Source organism: Halichoeres trimaculatus, unplaced genomic scaffold (genome assembly GCF_033239565.1).
Source record: "Halichoeres trimaculatus isolate MK-OKI-2021-1 unplaced genomic scaffold, fHalTri1.1 fHalTri1_scaffold_5, whole genome shotgun sequence".
Classification (NCBI taxonomy): domain Eukaryota; kingdom Metazoa; phylum Chordata; class Actinopteri; order Labriformes; family Labridae; genus Halichoeres; species Halichoeres trimaculatus.
In genome coordinates, this window is record NW_027437183.1 from 27,776,139 (window position 1) to 27,798,128 (window position 21,990).

Here is a 21,990-nt window from a genome sequence, read left to right on the forward strand (position 1 = left end):
TAACAAATAAACCACTGCTCTAAACAACATTTCTCTAAGTTTTATTTGCTCCCTACCCTGACGAATCCTGAGCGACACTGTGAGTGGAAATTGAGGAATCTTTTTAAGGCTACCAGGGAGGTTTGTGTGTGTGCGTGTGTCTGAGTCTCATATGTGTGTGTGAGAATAAGACTTGGAGGAAAAAAAGAGAAAATAGCAGGAGAATGCATTTCGTATTCATGCAAATCCATTTTGTTTCTCGTGAGAGAGTAATGTGGAAATTGAAAACGGAGGAATGCAATGTGACAAGGTCTAAGCAGCTGGTGAACCACACACACACAAGATTATATGCACATGCAGACAAAATAATATACGCCCTAGACATACACACCTCACCCCTCAGACACACAGATGGGGATTCAGACACACTCCTGATGGCACTCTCTGAGCATAAGGCACCTTTAATGCTACAAATTTCAAAATTATAACATGGAGAGCAGAACAGGAAATAGCAATGTGTGGTTTTAACAAAGTGCCCAAAAATCTCAGGGATGGTCTGCCCATTCAGTTATTAGGTAAAGATGAGAAATCAATGATTGCCACAGTATGTGTTTGATGTATCTGTGATGTATGCACACCTATAGTGGTTGTTTCCTTTTCATCATATCTGTTTGTTTGCTTGTTTTGGCAGTATTTGTGACAAAGATGATCAGGCAGGTTCAGAGGAGCTCATCTGAGCTGTTGGGAAGCTTTAAGAAAAAAACATAAACCCCTCCTGAAGGCAGGGACACTTTCAAAGGCTTGTGAGTACCATCAAAGCCTGCTAAAAATACACTGAGACACAACATGTGTTCAGTATGAAGCACGTTATGATCATCTAAGTCTGGCTGTGGCTATGAAACAGAGTGTGAACTCAATTAACCTACAATGGTGTCTTTGATAAAACAGGGATCACAGTTTCATTATGTTAGAATCACTCGCTCTCTGTGTCATTCAGAAACACCTCCTCTTATAAAAGGTAAGTAGGTCAGACTGGTGACAGCAGGATCTGTGACAGGCAGATTTAGGAGCTTCCACTCACGTGTGTTGATTTTCTGCAGGGAGATGTGTTTCTCTAGCTGCCGTCGCAGTTTCACCTCGGCGCCGTATTTCCCCGTGGTGCCATTGTCTGCCAAGATGAAGTGGGAGTGGAGGCTGTTCAGTACCGTCAGCTTGCTCATAGGGTTGGACATGGTTTGGTATGGACGCACCACCTACATGAGAGAAGGTGACATTTAACAGTCGCACATATCTGAGAAGCCCATGATGGACGGCTGCTGTGGTGAAGAAAACGAATGAAATTTGGAAAACTTTACAGCTAGTTGTTTGAACATTAAAAACGTTGGGGGTGGCAGTGGCTCAGCCCATAGGGACTTAGTTTAGAGATCAGAGGGTCGCTGGTTCAAGCCCAGGTGGGGACTAAGATCGGAATTAAGCTGATAGCTTGGGAGGTGTTTGCGTACATACACCTGAGCACTGTTGGGTGCCCTTGAGCAAGGCACCAAAATCCTCAACTGCTCACACTGCAAAAAAATGAAATCTTATCAAGTGTTTTTGTCTTATTTTCAGTAGAAAATGTCTTTTTAGACGTAATATGAGCCACATTTACCCAAGTAGCCCAGAAAAATGTCTTGTTTCAAGTTATTTAAAGACAAAAACAAGGTCCAAATTGCTTGAAACAAGTTAATAAAATCTGCCAATGGAACAAGAGAAAAGTTACTTGTATTGAGACAATATTCTAGTATCAAGCAAATTTTCCAGGAAATTTATCTTGTTCCATTGGCAGTTTTTTTTAACTTGTTACAAGCAATTTAGACCTCATTATTGTCTTCAAATGACTGAAGACAAGACGTTTTTTGGACTGATCAGTTGAATGTGGCTTATATTGAGTATAATAAGACAATTTTTACTTCAAATAAGACAAAAACGCTTGATAAGATTCATTTTTTTGCAGTGATGGTGCGCGCTGAAGGTGCAGCACCATCACTCTGACCTCTAATCAGTGCGTGTCTCTGTGCTGTTTGCGTTTGTGCATGTATGTGTGTATATAGCATGTTCAGAGTGTAAAAAACAGAATTTCCCCCAAGAAGATTCATAAAGTAAAATCTTCATCTTCAAAGTTTTTCTCAAATGAGCAGCCTCTAATTACACATAAGGTTCAGTTTATTTCTCAAATGGAGCTCTACTTAGTCTACAAACACAGTTGAAAAATGTCCTTGTGCTTTTAATGGCACCAGGTATAAGCTACTAAATCAAGAGCAAGAATAAAGGGTTGAAGAGACAATAGCTGTAAACTGTGAAATATCTCGGTATGTACTCGTGTTTTTTTTCAACAGCTTTTCTGAGTGACTTCTGTTTAAGAGTAACTCAGTGAACCCTGATAATTTCTTATGAGCCTTCGCTTTAAGCCACATTTTTTTATTGCACCGCTGTTAAGTTCAATTAAAACGACTCTAAAACATTTTCTCAGTTTTGATTTGGTCCACCGGTGCAGGGGCCAACAATCTGGGGTGAACTCATCTGGTCATTAGTGTTACAGTTGAGACCAATGAAGCATGAAAAAGAGCTCCAGCACTTAATAATCTCATTTCAACCTCCACCATCAATTGGCTCTGCTTGAGTTGCTCAGTGGTGTACTGTGCAGTACGTTGTGATGAGACTTAAACTATAACAAAACGCTGATTCCAGAGATTTAAATGAATCAGCATGTGCCCCTCTCCCAGCTGCCCAGCTCACTCTGAAGGAGCGTTTGTTACAGATTGGATTGGCTTACTCAGCATCCCGGTTAATAAATTGTCAGCTGCAATTTACAGGCTTTGGAAACTGTGGACTGAGTGACAGTTTTCACATACACACACAAGCTAGGGCTTAAGCCTGTAAGAAGGCACCCACATTGTTAGCCTTTAATCTTGAGCTCTGAGAGTGTTCTCAAAGACTCACATCTTTGCCAACGAGATCCTCTTGATTTTCTACGATGCCCCATGGAGCGATGCCAATGGTGCAGATCTTCCCTCTGGATTTGGAAGCGTGGTCTTTCAGTGCATCCCCCACATGGCGGATCACCCCTGCGAGTGTGAGATTGTGCTTCAGTTAGTGGATGTACAAGCACACAGTGTTTGCAGGACAGAGAGATAAACAGATAACAAAATGAGTTCTGTCGTGATCGATACACAGCCTAAATGTAGATAATGATAAAGACTCTGCAGTGAATGATAAACAGAAACTACTAGGCACACAAGGCTGCAGCATGGCAGCCAGTGTGAGTGTGCTTACAACTACACACACACACACACACACACACTTAAACACAGAAAGGTTGTGGCTCCCGGTATTTGTCGTCCTCAGGGGAGCAGCAGTCCTGAGAGCCATCTCATCCCATCTCTCCTGGTGACATTCATTCTTTCTCCACCTTCACCCTCAGTCACTTCTAAAGTCCATCCCTCCATCCATTATTCAGGCCTTTCTCTACCTCTTTCTTCCTCTGCACTCATTCTGTCACTAAATCTTACTCTCTAGTTATTTCTCTATTCAACGTTTGGGTATACAGTACCTAGCACTGCATTATTCTGTTGTCTACAGTAACATATCCCTTTATACATCATTGTCAGGTATTTTTACAAACCTGTCAAATTTTAAACCTGTCAAACTGAAAAAAAAGGGAAATAATAGAGTTATTAATTTTTTAGTTATGTCATAATATCAAACACAACATACACATTATTATTACATGTTTAATGCACAGGAACAGCCATGCATACTCTAATCTACTTATACAACCACACTACACGATCCATGGCTCACCAAGATCAGAGACACAGTGGGACCCAAGTTTCATCACAAAGTCAACACTTTCAATATGCATAACTCCATATATTAATTCATTATTCATTTAAAGCCTGTTCTCCAGCTGATTTTTTTTTTCCAATTGTCCCCATATTCATCAAAGTCTTGTCACAAACAAGATCACTCCATTAATACCACCAACCTAGGACTGGGTGATATATTTATATATGAGTTTTTGAGATTCAGCAATATGTATTCAAACAAGATTTAAAGTAAGAAAATGGTGGTGATTTACTTAATGTTGGCCTGAAATAATGGTACACATTTCTATTGTAGAGCAACCAGTTTGTCATTTTCTGTCATCACATACTGGTTCTCTTCCCACCCAGCTTTCTGCTTTTTCCTTCCGAGCAAAACTGAAACTGAAACTGAAACTCAAACTCAAACTCAAACTCAAGCCCACTCACAGACAACAGAAAGTCCTGCGTGCAGCACCAACATGGAAAGAAATGGATTAAAGGTACCATATTGTGCAAAAATCACTTTATTAAGTCTTTTAGTGAAATGTCTGGTTCTTTGGCATTCCTCCCAGCCCACAAAATGTGATATTTAATGACAAAACCTGTACTTAGTAGTGCTTGTGAATGTAAAATCCTGACCGAAAATGAGCTGTTTGGATTTTGGGGACTTGCCGACGTCAGTGATTGACCTTTTTGGACCAATCAGGAGCAAGTCTGACCTGATTGGTCCACCGGAGCAGATACCCCCAAAACCCCCTTCCCGCCCACTCCCCAAATGCCAAAGTTGAAGAGCCATCACTGCTCTGCTTTTGGCTGTAAACAGCCACATGGTTCCATGCACAAGCTTCCAATCTCAGAAGAAGACAAGACTAAGTGGCCAGAGTTCATTTATCAAGGAAATGTGCCAGCTACACTCAGTAAAACTGTGCATGTGTGTGCTAGTCACTTCACTGCCGACTGCTTTTCCAACTTTGGACAGTACAACAGAGGGCTAGCGAATAGACTGGTCCTGAATCCAGACGCATTACCAACCATCCACCAACAAACCTCAGACCCTGGAAATGTGAGTATTTTAAATACTGTGTGCTGTGGAGCAGATGTCAGAGCTTTTCCTCAGTGTTCCCCTTGTCTCTGTGTTAGCTCCAGGATGCTAACTTTAGCTGCGGTTAGCCTGTTGTTTTTGCCTGTAATGTTACGGTAAACGAGCTTCGCTGTTTTCTTAAGATTGTGCACTCAGAGCTCGTGGCGCCGCTCTCAGTGATGCAAAAGAGCCGGCGATATCAGCGGTGGCTCATTTACATATGAAGGTCACGCCCACTAAATCAGAGCGTTCTGAACAGAGGGGCTATGAGAGCCTGGAAACAATGCTGCTGTGCTTGATTTATTGGCTTTTTGGACCAAAACATGTTACTAACATTTCATGAAGACATCAATGATCCATATCAAACTGCAGAAAAGGAGAACATGGAACCTTTAAGTCTAAATTTCCCCCTGGTGCCACAGCTGTGGATGTACAGCTATTTCATGCCTCACATTCCTGAATTAAATTGTGACTTTATCTCCCAATGTTACTTTTTTTAAAATATTCCAACTAAATATTATGACAATTTGACTTTAATTTTGAAATACTTTCTTGCAAGTCTTGCAATATTGCGATTTAAATTCCAATATCTTTCTTTCTTTTCTCTTGTTTTACTCTAGCAGCTCATCCTTAAAGAATTGTCCTTTGCAGATTAATACGTTTCCTTTATTTTCTGTAATTTTTTAAAGTTAAATTTTAAAAAACACACAGAACAAAAGCAGTACCACCCCACTCTCCCAGCTGGAAGCATTTAAACACAGTTGTTTTAGGCACAAAGACTGCTCAAATCATATTTTAAGTGGTGATGTGGCACATTATTGTCATCAGTTTTTGTACAAAGTAATCTGGGGAATCTTGGACATTTTGAGTAGTAAGCTTTGTTTAACATTAGTTCTGCAAATAGCTGTGTCGATGCTGTACTCACCTGTGTTGACCCCTCCTGTAAAGATCCAGGCTCCTGTTGTCATAGCAGCCTTAATGAGCCCTTTGCCAAAAACCTGTTTGAGTTTGGGCTGCAGTTCAAAGTTCTGCAGGCCCCCGTGGACTGAGATGAGCAGCTTGGGCAGATCCAGCTGCCACTCCTTGGTCATCAGGTGGAGCAGCAGGTCAGGCTTGGTGTCATAAGACACCCGCACATACTAAAGAGAAAAGGTGGAGATTGTGTCAGTGATGAACAGTAAATACACTCACATCATCACCTGAAAACAGCATCAGCCTTAGACTTACAAGAAGGATCAGAAACCTAAATCTGATACACGTCAGAAGAATATATGACTAAAGATGCAACACAGTTCAATGAAAAAAGCAATATGATTAACCTGATTAACATATGATCAACCTCATAGGAGTCTGAAACATAGTTTTGCTAGGCGCCACCCTGGTGGCTAAGGCTGCCTTTTGCAGCAGCTCTCTCTTCTTTGTCTATTTCTTGTAATTTTTTTTTTTGTCTCTTTTTCGTAATCTTTGTATTTGGAGTGGATCATTACTTTGTTTGGCTCATTTGTTGGTCATGGACACCAAACTTTTTGTGGCTTCAGCGATATTTTTACTACTTTTTCTCCTTGGTGTATGGAGATCCTACATGTAACCATGGCTGCATTGTTTACATGTGAACTCAGCTCAACACAGCCTGTAGCATTTCAATGCTAACTGGTGCAAAGCCTGATGTTTCCCCACGGGGTGAGGAGAAGGAGGTGAGAATGATGTGCTGGTTCTCAGGTGAGAGCGACGAAGTGACAACATGAACCTGTCTTTCCATCCATCGTTGTTGGGAACGTAAGATCTATCTCCAATAAGATGGACGAGCTAGCTGTGCTAACCCAGCAACAGAGGGAATACCAGAAGGCAGATTAGCATCATGCTATTCACAGACATGGCTAACGGAGCTGACATCGGAAACTGTCGCCATGTTGGGGAGCTTCACCTGCTGTGGGCGGACAGGATGCAGGAGACAGAGATGGAGCATGACTGAAGAAGCTCAGTCCTGGACCCTGTGGAGGTGGAGGCTGGCTGAACTGGACAATGATGGACGAGCTGTCATCAGCTATTTTCTTATGAACCTTTTTGGACTTTCTATACACTTTCTTACTTTTGTTTTCTTGATTGCTGATATGACTTTAATTTTGTTGTGCTTGTTTCAATGACAATAAAGCTCTATTCTATTCTATTCTATTCTATTCTATTCTATTCTATTCTATTCTATTCTATTCTATTCTATTTATCAGTTCAATGGTTATTGAGTTTGGAGCCCCTGAATTCCCTTTAGGCTGTATAAGTGTGATGTTATTCTGTCACCATGAAAACCATATCATAACCACACTTAGTTCAGGATGGAGGGATTAATTAGGCAAATCTTCATCTGCTGCAGTGTCACGGCACCAGTCATTTTAATTGCAAATTGCATGTGATTGCATGTTATTATACTCATTTCATTGATTTTGCTGTTATCTTAAAGCATACTAATATGATGAATTCTGTTATTCTGCGTAAGTAATAACTCCAGATATGATCAGAAAGACAGCCTCCTGTCATCTGATGACACACTGGTTCATAAAAGTTACACAATTATTGTAAACAAGTCCTCATTACACGTCATTTCCATTGGGAATATGCATGACATGTACTGACAAAAAGTTTGCAATCACTGGGACATTCATTCGTTTCACACAGCTGGCTAAACTGTGCCTTGCAGATAAAGAGGTGAATTCATTTCAGTCAGATAAGCTCCAAACACATCATCGGTAACTGTTTGCTGTCAGTCTGCATCAAACCTCTGCAGCTCAGGAAGATATCCACAGATCACAGTCAATTATTTTATACTTTCTGCTTCAATGCTGCCCTTACAGACATTTCAAATTTTGCTTCTAACAGTGTGTTCACTGAGGAGATCTCAGTTTATTCTTTGGTTGACAACTTAAGTTTAGCTTCCTATGATCTTTGTCTAAATCTCTTTACCCATGGAGTATAAGTTTCCCTTGTTATTTTTTTTTTCTCACACATTTCAGACCTGTGAATCAGATTTTGACCGTATTTTTATGCAGAATAAGCATAGGCTGATGCATCCTTTGATTTTTAACACCATAAGGGAGTTACCATGGCTTTGTTGGAGTGTCCTCCTCCCTGGAACTCGATGGTACCGAAGGCATCGGTTGGGCTGAGCTGCGTGTGTTTGCTGATCGACCATTTTTCTGATAGGCTGTCATTCTTGGCCAAACGCTCTGCCTTATCATTCTGACTGGATGAGATGCCTGGGGGCAGGCCCACATGCTGACCTATCAAACGACCACAACAGCACCTGCATGAGAAGAAAGAAATTAGGTTTAAGCTTGTGTCATACACATCTTCAAAGAGAATTACTGAAAGCTTGAGAGAGGTTTCACTGTAGAATGGAAAGTTGAGAGGGACTGTGTGTGAACAAGAGTGAGAGGAAGGTCCAGATCTGCCATTGTTGTGTGCCAACAAGAAAGAGGAGAGCAAGTTTGAAATGACAGCTTGTCATCTGACTTCCATCTGCTGATTAGGAAGAGAGGAGTGATCTGCAGGCTGTCTTTTATCAGCTCCTTTTGCTCTCTGATTTCAGCTCTTTCTCCTTCTTTTCTTTCACTGTTTTCCTACTCGCTCCCTCCTTCCTTCCCTAAAAGTACTGGAGTTAGCAGTGTGACAGATTCATGACTTGTAGTGCTACTGCTGAAGTTTGCTTATTTAGATTCACTTTCATATTCTGTGTTTTAGCCTCACAGAATAGAGTGGGAGCCCCTGGAGGAAAGGGAGTCAGGAAGCTTTGATTATCACTTCATGTTTCCGTCATCTCTTACCAAAGGTACTTTGCCTCCTTCTGCTTTCTGCATCAGCACAAGTGCTTTTGACTAAAACGAAAAAAAAGATGATTTGATCTTGAGGAACATCTTGGCTTTTTTTTTCTTCTCCTCCTGGCTTTTACTTGCATTCCTCAAGTTATGGTAATTCTGTTTACTTAACAAACACTGGCATTTCCTGGGTATGCTTGAGAGTGTATGACTGCAGGACGAGGTTGTCACCCAAGGCAACAATATCAGATGTAGTACAGCCTTTTGATAACGTCACAGAGCCTTTAAAACGAGAGTCAGTTCTCAATAGCAAGTGCTTGAGAGCCTCTAAAATTAGAGATACATTACATTGAAGTGGCATCATGATTACATTTATGTCAAAGTAATTTGCAGATAGAGCTCTTATGAAGTACTCCCGATAAAAAGTGTAATTTAAAGAAGAAGCTCATATGAGTGTTAATTAAGTTGATAACTTTTAAAAATGATGAGGAACTTATTACTGTCCCCCTGAACTGATCTGGTCCTGAGTCCCTTATTTGTGGTAAAATGCCAGTTTTTTAGTTCATTAGTGCAAAGCAGCTACCTGTGATGCAAAAAGAGGCCAGCGTGATATCACTTCAAGGCACGTTTTAAAAAGGTCAGTGCTGAAACAGGGCTCTTAATTTGCACAATTTGAGGGGGGTCATCACAGCAGCTACCTGGCTTATTGGAGTCTTTTGCACTGAAGTGTTTAATGAAGCGATAGAATCCTAAATAACGACCTGAGTGGAGCTAAAGACAGGCGTTGCTGCATTTTTCTCTCTCTTGCTCTTTTTAAGGTAAAACCAAGATGACACGCTGTAATTAAGAGAAACATAATTTAGAGATGAACATGGAAAACCTGCAGCTTTTAGTCGTTCTCACTTACCTATGGGGGTCTTTGGCGCTCACTATGATATGAACACATTCTCTTTTGCTGAACGCTCTTTCTATCCACGATTTCTGTGCCTGCAGAAACAAAGACAGAAGAGCTCAGTCAGTTTTGGTCAGGTAACAGTGCTGTGACCCGAGCGCGTGGAAGTGACAGCAGACTGACGGCAGGATATAACAAGCAGGCTTTTGTTTGACAGATGAGTTCACCTGTGAAAAAAGAAGGTTTCCATTTGGTGTGAAAATGACACGAGAGCTTTGTTATAAAGATTGAAGCTTTCCTTCCTCGTCTGTCATCCTGCAAGAAACAGCACAGCTTTGGGGTTTTGAAAATGAATCGCTCAGTGTAGACGTAAAGGGTTTTATTGTTAAAGTATTAAAGAAAATTTTGCATGTTTCAAAGTAAACCTGGAGGTGCCTCACATACAAACACTGACATACATGCGCAGTAGTCGCCCTGTCACTCACACGGTATCTAAATGCTGAATACCCTCTGACAGAAGTGTTTTATGTTATCCAATGACTGCAGCCCTGACCAGATGAGACGAAGTGCTGGGTGAGAGGAAGTAGATGATGGATGCAGTGAGGCAATAAATGATGTCAGAGTCCCAGCTTGTGAATACTCTGATGTGCAGCAAGCTGTGTGTATGTATTTCTGCAGGATGTGTGTTTACTGTGTTTCACAGACCTTCCCAGGATAATGTAGCCTGTGGCTTGGTGTTTAAGGGACACCCTGATGCTAAGCAGCTACATCACCTGCAGGTCTGAGTGACAGAGGGACTAATGAGAAGCAATTATCCACCATGGACGCAGACAGGAGGATGATGCAGAGGCAGAGAGCAGCCCAGAGATAAGCACGCAGCACGAGATTAGAGGTTTTTACCCACCTGTACATATCTCTGAACACACTACATTACTGGTTGGAACAAGAAGCAATGTTCAACAAGAGATAATTATGTTACTACAGGAAAGCCTCCTTAGAGTGAGCATGAAGGGGCATCCTAACCAGGGGCTTTATTCGACTGAAGGAAAGACCTGGTAGCCATATGCCCTGACTGCTGGTTTGTTTATATGCTATATACATTTGAATTACTGTATTGATTTAAGTCGCTCGCTCATTTTCACTTGAATGTGCAGCTGAAACTAGGAGCTCACCAAGGCCAGGAAAAAGCTTTTTCTTTTGCTTCAAAGAACAAAACATGAGAGACCTTGCTGCAAGGTGAATTTGAAATTTTCATCTGCTGCAGGGTAGGAGAAGTTTCTTTATGTTTGGAAACAGAAAATATGATGCAGTTATTTGAATCAATCCTGTTCCCTTACTGCATTTAGTAGATTAGATTTTAGATTGATTGTTTTCCTACTGTCACTCATGATGCAAATATTGCACGTTTTTAACAGCTGAAATGAAATCAGTTTTGATGCCTTGATCATATGAATAAATTATTATGTCACTTAGTTTAATTTTGTTTTTAAAGAGGAGTTCCTTGATTAAGTAAAACTTTTTTGGTCTCCTCTTTTTGAATTTTTTCTGTTAAAGGTAGAAAAGTGTCTAACCTGTCTAAAACATTAGAGTATTGAATGCACTTTTACCCTATGTGGTTTGAACGGTCAATCCGCTCTTTTTTGGTTCAAAGGTTTTACTTCCTGAGTTGACACCACTATACAGGAAGTGGAATATGACTGTGTGAGGTTTTGTTGCAACAGAGTACCACAGACGAGGTTTAGAATAGGACCCAAAGTCACAAAGGGACAGCCACAGGCAACCAGGAGGACACACAGGCCAGACACTGTAACCCTCAGCAGAGGGGACACAACAGCCATAAAAACAAAAGGACTTTTTTCTGCGTTTTCGTTCTGGGAAAGCTGCCCCAGCTTCTCTCCCAGCCAGCAGAGCTGAGAGCTGCTTGTACAGGGCTTTCCCCAGCCACAGCTACATCAACACACGCTACATCTGCCTGACTGGTCCTGTCACACCACGGCATGCCAAAACCCACCGCAAACTGGTCCCAACAAGCCCGGCCTACACACAGGCACACTTACCCTAACGCCAGTCCTTCCACGATTCACCATTACTCTGGGGGACTGGGGGGGCTGCTTTTAGAGATCACCCTGGCCACGATGACTCAGCGGGCCATAACAACACCCCCAGCCCCATTCTTTCCCTGACATGCTAGAACTGTGTATTCATCCGCCAGCTCATCCTGGGACAAACTAGATCTGCCTGATGCCAGAGGAAGTAACAGCAAAGGTTTAGGATTTGATTAGTGTGGACAGTTTGATGGTGTCGCAGTCACACAGTTAAAAGGGATCTGAGTAAAACCCTAAAAAAGGGAATCATCAGTGTTACCCCACAGCATCCCGAGGTTTTGCTTTACCCACTTTATACTTTTGCCATCCCTTCTTCACTGTGTTGATGTTCCCAGCACATTTTCTCGCCCTCTGTGTCTCATGCTGTTGCAGCTCTTCCTTTTGCGCTCTCGAGTACTGCTTATGAGATTTGACATGGTATGATGAGATGGCACATGGCCTGCCCTCCATTGTGTAATTAAGATTTATCACGAGGGGGCACACACACACACACACACACACACACACACACACACCTACACACAGAAATATGCCAGTTATGTGTTTGTGTGTCTGTTTAGAGTGACTGTGCGGTTCGTGAGCAGCATCTGACAGCCTGTTAGGGGTCTTGACTCCATTAGAGTCAAACTCTACCGCCTCTTCTCCCTGTCCTCTCTTCCCCTCATTTGCTATTGTATCTTCGCTCTCTCATTGTCACTGGCAGGGGGGTGAATTGGGAACCATATCCAATCAACAGCTTAATCCCCTTGCCTTCTCTCTATTTTCTATCGTTTTTTCAACAGACGTGCATGGTTCAGCTTTAGCAATGGACTTTAGGTGAACTGAGTGGTAGCCTGTAGAAATGTTTCACCGTAAAGTCCTCTTGATAAGAGTGAATTTAGAATTGAAACACTGAATAAAGGAAAGATTTGCCTTTCATTTTGTTTTCTTGTTTCTAATCTGTGACAAGACTTTATTAAAACTACATAAACATCACATCTTCTTGTGCTAATATTTGACTCTACTTAAAATTTTCTTTAAAGCCGATTTGTTTATCCCTGTATCAGTGACAAAAACACAAAAGAGATACTGCTCCCCTTTCAGATGTGCATTTTGACTGTCTTGTTTTGTTTGCCTTGACTGTCGTCACATCAGTAACACTTAATTGCTCAGACTGATGTGGGACATTTTTAACTGACCATATCAGATGATGATGACAAAATAAATCAGGTTATTGCAATAAAGATAAATGACTTCTGATTTTTAAAAAAAAAAAAAAAAAAAAAAGGTATTTTGTTTATATTTGGCGTAATTTTAATGTTCAGCTTAAAATTTGACAAACAGATAAAATAATATGAACAATAACAATCAGAAAAGTTCAGGGACTCTGAATATATGCGTAACAACAGGAGGCACTGAAGTCATTTCAGTCACTTTTATACCATCTTTGAAACGTCCAAGTAGAAAAATCAACCATCTCTTCAAATTTTGATTCAGGTATCAGGTAGGTATGACTCACCTGTGTTAAATGACGGGCTGTTTAATTTCCTTTCTGCCATTATCACTGTTGATGGTCGACTAGAAGTACAATCCTGACTTCAAACTAAAGTCATCCACTATCACAGCAGACCTGACCAGGCCACCTCTCAGTCCACTGCCGTCTGGTCTACTCGGGGACTATGAGCACTGCTGGAATGTGTGTGTGTGTGTGTGTGTGTGTGAGTGTGTGTGTGTGTGTGTGTGTGTGTGTGTGTGTGTGTGTGTGTGTGTGTGTGTGTGTGTGTGTGTGAGAGAGAGAGAGAGAGAGAGAGAGAGAGAGAGAGAAGCTACACATCACCAAAGTCCTGTAACGCATCGTAGCAAGTCTTAGCTTTATTCTACAGTTTTTTGATTCTTCGTTTCTTTTATTAATTCAGAGCGTGGCTGGTTGACTTAATTCACAACAACAGCACCTCAACGTTCAGGATCCATTCACTCACTCTCAGTAACCTTTTTTCAGAAACAGGGAACTTCTTGTTGTCTGTTTTAGATTCAAATTGAAGCCGAAATGTCAAGATGTGTTAGCGTTTGTGAGTCTTTGTGTGCAGGTGTAAGTGTGTATATGTAAGTCATCACATCACAGCCAATGGGAGGGTCTGAATGGCTGTGATGTGATGACTTACATATACACACTTATTCCACCTGCTCACCATTAGGCACACACACACACACACACACACACACACACACACACACACACACACACACACACACACACACACACACACACACACACACACACACACACACACACACACACACACACACACGCACAGGTATTACAGGTATTATGAAAGTACGTGAGTATGTGCTGTTACACATGTTCTTACAGCACAGGGGCACTTTCCTACCTGTTTTCATTAAAGAGATTAACAGATCTCTACATAATACAGATTGGCTTTAATTAGTGGAGCTGTGGGGAGGAGCTGACTACTTAAGACTGTAATCTGAACTAAATGAAATACAGTCACAAACAAGCAGGATGAACAGAAAAAAAAGAAACAGTGCATTCTTTAACCCTGCCACTTATTTTAGACACACACTGACACAAAATATAGAGGCACTCAACAGTAAATATGAATAAGAGTAAAAGCACGAGACACTGAAGTGCTTCCACAGATCTGGAGCAAAGAAATGTTTAATGTATTCAGTGTCATGAAGGCCTCAGAGTGCTTAGAGGAGAGCACCTGAGTCCTGGCAGCCCAGATGCTGCAAGGCACTCCAGGCAGGTGTGTGTGCACAAACCATTTCCACTGAGTGAGACACACACACACACACACACACACACACACACACACACACACACACACACACACACACACACACACACACACACACACACACACACACACACACACACACACACACACTCACATGAGTGAGCAAATAGTGATAAAAGTGAGGTCGCATGTCCCTACTCACATAAGAAAACCATAAACAAACTCTGTTTTCCACCAAGGACATTGACCAATGTAAAAAACATCATACTTAACAGCAGTCTTACTGGAAACACTGATATTATACTATCAATTATTAACACCTCTGAGCCACAATAGGCACTGCTGAACAATGAACCAGAGGAGGAAAAGGTTGATCATTAAGGTTAAACTTGCAAAAACGATGATGCATGGAGAACACAAACATGTTTTCTTGAGGGACGACGCTCATGTTAAGCCCTATTAAATACATTTTTTTATGCGTCTGCCAGACCAGAAAGCACCATTATATTCACAGTGTACGTGAAGTGAGTTCAAATCATGAGATTAGCATTTTTTCCAGGTCAACAAAAAAAGAGAACCCATTAAAACACACTTAAAAGGTTTTTTAGGGATTCAAAAACTGATAAAAGTCATGTTAAAAAACTGTTTGTTTTTCAATGACTGTCTATCATTCTGAACAGCCTTTTGTGCAGATCATGTCAGTGTTTTCATGCTATTATTACCACTATTAGCTACCTTTATCAAGTGCAGAGACTGGCACAATATGTGAAACCTCACAGTGCCTGTATATGAATAATATGAACAGACACAGGTGGAGGTTGTGTTCCTATGTTCTTGTGTTGGGTAAAGTTAAAACCTGGAAGCCAAGCCTCAAAGCACATGGCAGCATGAATTAAAATTCTGCACCAAGACAGAAACATCTGTTGCTGTAATCGAGAGGTTAAATACACTCTTACGAGCTATTTATCACAAGATGTTCATTTTAACAGTGTTGTGATGGAAAGCTGAAAAATCTGTCACTTTGAGGTGGAGAGAAAAAGCACCCTTTCCTTTGCACTTGATACCCTGTTGAGCAAAGCATTGGGTGCAAGTGTGAGGATTTTACACGCAGAAATGAAAAGATGCTCTCTGTTTTGATGCTTTTCATCTTGATATTTGAGCTGTTTTCCTTCAGGAAACTGCAGTGAAGTGCTTAAATGTGTCTTTGATATTGATACTTGTCATTAAAAAAATCCTTTGAAACAGTACAGTTTCTGTGATTTTATGATGAAGCTTGTGAAAAAAGAAAAAAACTACAGTTATTGTATATATCAAACCAAGAGCTGCTGCGAGCAGAGAGGAAATGAAGCAGCAATGGTAGATCAAAGGTAGATACAGATAATGTAAAGATGAGAGGCACCTATAAGGAGAAAAAAAAAGCTGATTAAACTTTGATTTCCCTTTTTTTTCCACAGTGGTTAAACCCTAGAAAACAATAGACTCATACACAATTTGCAGGAAGGTGCTGGATTTTGTTTGTTTGCTCCTGTGTCTCTGTCCACGCCCCCATCACAGCCACAACTCTTCTAGCTGCTTTTATCTATAGGTTGCCAAAAACCAACATTTTTAAAGTGCCTTTAGCCTTTCTTCAAGATGTGTGCATTATCTTTATGTTGTAGATTGAGAGCAGAGGAGAGACACGCGGATGTCAGCTGGGGGTTTGAGGACTGTTGGCTGTGAGCTAAAAAACCAACAACTGAAGTACAGGGACAATATCTGTACCATCCCGATGGGCAGGTTTGAAATGGAATATACAGAATTAACCAGTCTTTGGTGCCACTTTTCTAATGATATTGTAACAGGTATTGATATTGTGATATTTCTACTACTTTTTCTCCTGTGTTTGTCTGGAGATCCTACATGTAACAATGGCTGCATTGTTCACATGTGAACTCAGCTGTTAGCAGCCTGTAGCATGTCAATGCTAACTGGTGTAAGGCCTGATGTCTTCCCACAAGGTCAGGAGAAGGAGGTGAGGACAGCGTGCTGGTTCTCAGGTGTGTGCTAAGTGTGACGACATGGACCTGTCCTTCCATCCATCGTTATTGGGAACGTAGGATCTATCTCCAATAAGATGGACGAGCTAGCTGTGCTAACCCAGCAACAGAGGGAATACCAGAGGGCAGAGTAGCATCATGCTATTCACAGACATGGCTAACAAAGCTAACATCAGACACCAACGCCACATTGGAAGAGCTTCACCTGCTGTGAGCAGACAGGATCCAGGAGACAGAGATGGAGCATGACTGAAGAAGCTCAGTCCTGGACCCTGTGGAGGTGGAGGCTGGCTGAACTGGAGAATGATGGACAAGCTGTCATCATCTATTTTCTTATGGACCTTTTAGTACTTTGTGTAAACTTTTTTACTTTTAGTTTTCTTGATTGCTGCTATGACTTCAATTTCGTTGTACTTGTTACAATGACAATAAAGTTCTATTCTATTCTATTCTATTCTATTCTATTCTATTCTATTCTATTCTATAGTGATACATTTATATAATCAATAAGTTTTGCAAAACTACCAGGGCCAGTGAGTTCAATTGCAGAAGTCAGTTTGAGCAGGAACTGTGAAAGCACAGTCTAATAGATCCGGGTGATATTGTTCACTTTGAAGCATCAGGTATAGCATAAAAGATAAAACAGTAAGCATGAGGGTTTGGACGAACATGGTAGACAGCAAGATGGTCTAACATGTGGCAGCCATAGTGCCCATTTGAACGGGGTTTTCATGCTCTCCCTGTTAATGTGAGCTCTTCCAGGGCACCCAGGCTTCCAGCCACAGTACAGGCGTGTTTGGCTTAATTGGTGAAGATGAATGTCTGTCTTTGTGTGTCAGCTCAGTGTTTGACAGACAGCCTGTCCAGGATGTTCTCGCCTGTCACTCAGTGGCAGCTGAAATTGGTCTTAGCCCCTCATGACCCTTGACAAGATAAGCAGTGTGAACAATGAAAGGTGGAGTTTAGATCTGAAACGCTGGTTGATAGGGAAATTTAAACCATGCTGTTAAAACTTTTTTCAAGGCAAGACACTGTTCAATGGTAGCTCCAGTCTACCGGCCAGTCTTCTTATCCCATTATTATTTTAAAATATAAAATCCAGATGAGTGTCCTGATATTTTAACAGAGGACAAAGACTAAGTTTAGATGTTTCTGCCAGAACAAACTTGATGGGAGCTGCGTTCAAGTTCAAACACATTTTGCACCATCAAAGCACCACCTATATTTATCGACGTCCCTGCGTCCGTCTTCTTATCCCATTTTTTCTGCACTTACACCATCAAGTGGTGTGGTCTAACAAAGAACAGCAGCCATGATCTCACCACACACTCTAGATGTAACCCTGGAGATGGCAAATATTATCTACAATGACCTTCACTAAGCAGCCATCTCAGGCAGGTCATTGCATCAGTAAACAGCACTCAAATATGACTCAATGCTTGATCCAGACCATAAAGACTAATGTCAGCTGCGTGTAGTCACTGCTTGAATTAAGAAGAGGTCAATGCATTTAAATGCAATCCTGTCAAGGCAAAGAGCTGCTAACGCAAGTAAATCAGCCTTCACTGACGTGAGCACCATACGCACACCAGGGTTAAGTTCTTGGAAGGTAGTACAGAACAAGAGTATGTGATACACACACACGCACACACACACTCCTTCCTTCTGACTCTGCACTCATGCACACACACACATACAAAATGAGTTTTCCACTTGTTCCAGGATTTTGCAGCTTAAGGGAGATTTGAGGTATTAACCAAAAAATCAGCAACGGGGCTGATTTGCAGGCCCAACTTCTTATGCGTGTGAATATGAGTGTGTGTGTGTGTGTGTGTGTGTGTGTGTGTACTCTAATGAGTCAAGATGTGAAATCTGTCTTTGTTTGACCCTGGCATTCAGCAGTTAGAGTACTTTCCCATTAAATTGCCCCCATCTACAGCTATGAAGAGCTGACTGTCGATGAAACTGTTGTCCAAACACAAACAAATTAGATCATTGTGTGTCTACTTTCTTACCAAGCTGTTTTGCTAAACTGCAGAATGGCTGGTAGAAGAGATGAGTAATCACTAGTTGTACGATCTCCTCTGGCGCTGTAAACCTGAGAGAGTCATGATCTCGTCCAATGTCTCCACCTCTATTTAGCAGCTCTGTTTCATTGTTGGAGACCTGGGGCCAACAGCAATTTGGTTACATATAATAACCCAACCAATCCTTCCTACCTCTCCATTTCCTAATAAAGGAAGAGTGCCTGACTTTTTTATCATGGCAGTGACAGAAAAATAATGAACTCAATATTCTGAGTGAAAGGCTTCCTCCTCCTGAGACATTTGCCGAAAGTTTCATCATGCTCACAGTGTCGTCCAATTAGAACCATGTCACAAACCAAAGTTTTCAAACAGCTTCGCCCAGTTTCAAACGTTATGAGGTAATTAAGATACACATTGGGCATTTATTCAAATCCTGTAATTTGTTATGGGCCACTGGGATCCTTTGTTTTGAATCACACACCGTACACAGACTTAACCTGCTGCCAAAAAGCAAAAAAAAAACAAACAAGCCTTTCAGTATTTTTCCCTCAGCCTTTCCTGCACATTGTGTATCATTCATTTATCCATCTATCAACTTTACAGCTTGTCCCTTACAGGAGCTCAGGGGGCTGGAGCCTATCCCAGCTGTCATTGGGCGAGAGGCAAGGTACACTCTGTAAAGGTTGCCTGTCGGTCACAGTGCTCACATGTACTTAGAGACACGTACACTATCATACCTACAGGGAACTCAGAGTGACCAGTCAGCCCAGTGAGCAAGTTTCTGGACTGTGGGAGGACACTGGAGTACATAGGGAGGAGATGCAAACTCTGCACAGAAAGGCACCTGCCCAGCTGGGGATTCAAACCAAGAACCTTCTTGCTGCACGATGCACCATTGTGCAGCCATATTGTATCAATCACATGCAAAAAAAAAAAAACAAATAAAGCACCCTCAACTAAGTCGACTCCCTCTGTTTTTTTTTTTTTTTTCAGAAAGACATGTAGCAGAAGAGCACAGCTTTACTTTGCAGACATTTTTTTCAAGCAGATGGATAAACTCTTATCAAGAGCACGTCTTTAGGTTTACACAACAGAGCAGGATGATTAAAGATCTTTTTTATGTCAAAGAGCTGATCAGTGACAAATGTCTCACCCTTCAGCATGATGGCCTTGACTGGACCTTCACTGAAACTATCTGGAATTGGATTTCTGATACATTTATGGCAAGCTTTAGTGCAGGCTGCACTCAGATTTATGGAGAGACTTCTGTATAATTTATCGACTCAACTGCAGCTATACATTGTCCTATAAATAGGAAACTATAGATGTAGAGTAAAGCCCCTATACTAGCATCTCTTTTCATTTTTCTCTGAACCTGTCAAAAAAAATGAAATTTAATTAAAATCCTGTACGCCTCATGAAAGGATACAGCACCCTACTTCACACTTCATATATCAATTGCTTTTATGAAATACATCTATGAGCACTCAAGTGATGTGAGCTGTGTCCTCAGTAAGTTACTGTAAATCACAGGAAAACATAAAAAGGAAAAAAAAGGAACTCAGAAATCCTGTGATGGAGTTATGTGAGAATAGAAGATGAACGGGGGAAGAGAGAAGAGAAAAGACAGGGGGTTAAGAGGCACAGTGGAGTTGTGCGTAAACACTCAAGGAAATGAAGTGTGAAGAATAATGCTGTCATAGTCATGTTTTTATCAGCTCTGGAAAGAGTTGAGCATTTTTTCCTTAATAAAATCAAGACGGTTAGAGTCAAAGCTATTAGATACATTTAATCAAGTGCCATTTGTCTTTGATGCAGCCCTGGTTTTTTCGTAGCTTACTCATATCACTGTAAGGATCTTATCTGTGGAGTTTACTGATTTTAAATCCGTGCAAACAAGATCCTTACAGTCAAATGTAATGTCCATATCTGTGTGGAGACAGAACAAGCCTGATGCAAACTCATTGGTCTGCAGAAATCCTGACAGGCTAATTTGCATGTTGTTCCTTTTTGTGGTTTTATGTATGCAACACAAAGCTTGTATTTAAGGAGACGCTTCATCACTTGTTCATAAATAAAAAACAAAAGCTTGTAAAACATTAAATAAATCTGGAGCCCTGGGATAAACAAGATTGCACTGAAAACTGTATTTCTGCATGTAGACTGCATCATTCTTCAAACAAGATCGATGCTGAGAAACAGTGGGTCATTAACGAAACAGCTGAATTACCTTATTATTCAGAGTGCAACACCTAATGCAAAATGCATAAGGAGATGAATGGTTTTGTGCTGGTTTTTACGATGTGCTGACACCTGCATCTGTTTTCTTCTTGAGTGGACCACTGTGTGTTTTACGTCCTGATTTGTGCGGTAGTGCGCATGCGCCGGTGTGTTCAATGTGTGAGTGTAATGAGAGAATCTTGCTTGTTTTAGCTCCCGTCGCTTTCAATCCATCTCTCGAGGCTAGAATAAGCAGCGCTCTTTCCCACAGGCCTCGGCTAAGCCCAGCTGAGCATCTGGTCATGCGGGCGCTAATCAACACTGGCATGGCCATTCTGTCTGTGACAGAGGGGGGGAGTCAGGCCAGGAGTGGGGAGACTTGTGTCAGCATGAGAGGAGATGAGGAGGATGAGGAGAAGGAGGGAGGGGATAAGGTAGATAGTGGAGAAGATGGAGGACGAGGAAGGTAGTGGGAGGGATATGAGGTGAGAGAGGGTTGAAGGAGGTGGTAAGGAAAAAAAAAGTCAGGTCATGTTTAAAAGGGGACGAGCCAAAGATGAGCAGGGAGAGACAAAAGGGGATCCTGTCTGTTAAAAAGGGTCCAGGTCCAAACAGATTAAAGACTCAGAAGGTGAAAAAAGATGCACAGAGGATGAGTTGAAGGAAGTAGAGTGACAGTGAGAAGAGATAAGCAGTAGAGAGCAGAGAAGAGGGCAGAGAAGTGAGAAACCTTACATCAGAAAAAATGAGAACTGAGCAAAGAGAGAAAAGTGGCAAGAGAAAGAGAAAGAGACAGATAGGGGGAAAGTAAAACTCAGTGAATGACAGGAGGAGCAACCACCCAGTGAAGTGGATCCAGTCTAATGATCACACAGAGTCCAGGTAACCAAGGTTTGATTGACACCTGTCGAGCATTATGTAAGAAGTTATAGTCGGTTTTCTAACTTTTAGGGAAAATAAAGAAGCTGCTTGACAGTCCATGTGCTCCTATGTCATATTTTTCACTTTGTGATGTACCAAATGTTTTCAGTGGGTGACATTTTTGGACTGTGGGCAAGTTCAGCACCTGATTTCTTCTACAACTAAGTTTTTCAGGTGTGATGCTTGTTAAATGTGACTTTTCTTTCTGGAATGAGTTAAATCTCTCCTGATAAATACATTATCTGGATTGTGTCATTTAGCTATGATATGGACACTTTTAGTTGAGAAAAAATGTATTGAATGTGCCAACTTTTTTCTCATTACATTTATTTCCAAAGATACA

General features: G+C 41.3%; 1 protein-coding gene across 18 annotated transcripts in view; it reads right to left on the reverse strand.

The window, feature by feature from the left end:
• trpm3 (transient receptor potential cation channel, subfamily M, member 3) overlaps nt 1-21,990 on the reverse strand; it is a 157,128-nt gene that overhangs the window by 68,044 nt on the left and 67,094 nt on the right. For all 18 annotated transcript variants that reach the window (XM_074670996.1, XM_074670993.1, XM_074670985.1 and 15 more), the window contains exons 2-6: nt 9,616-9,695; nt 7,996-8,197; nt 5,828-6,041; nt 2,959-3,083; nt 1,061-1,232 (exon numbers count right to left, since the gene is read on the reverse strand). In XM_074670996.1, coding sequence (XP_074527097.1) covers nt 1,061-1,232; nt 2,959-3,083; nt 5,828-6,041; nt 7,996-8,197; nt 9,616-9,695 — 793 coding nt within the window. The remainder of the gene's footprint in view (nt 1-1,060; nt 1,233-2,958; nt 3,084-5,827; nt 6,042-7,995; nt 8,198-9,615; nt 9,696-21,990) is intronic.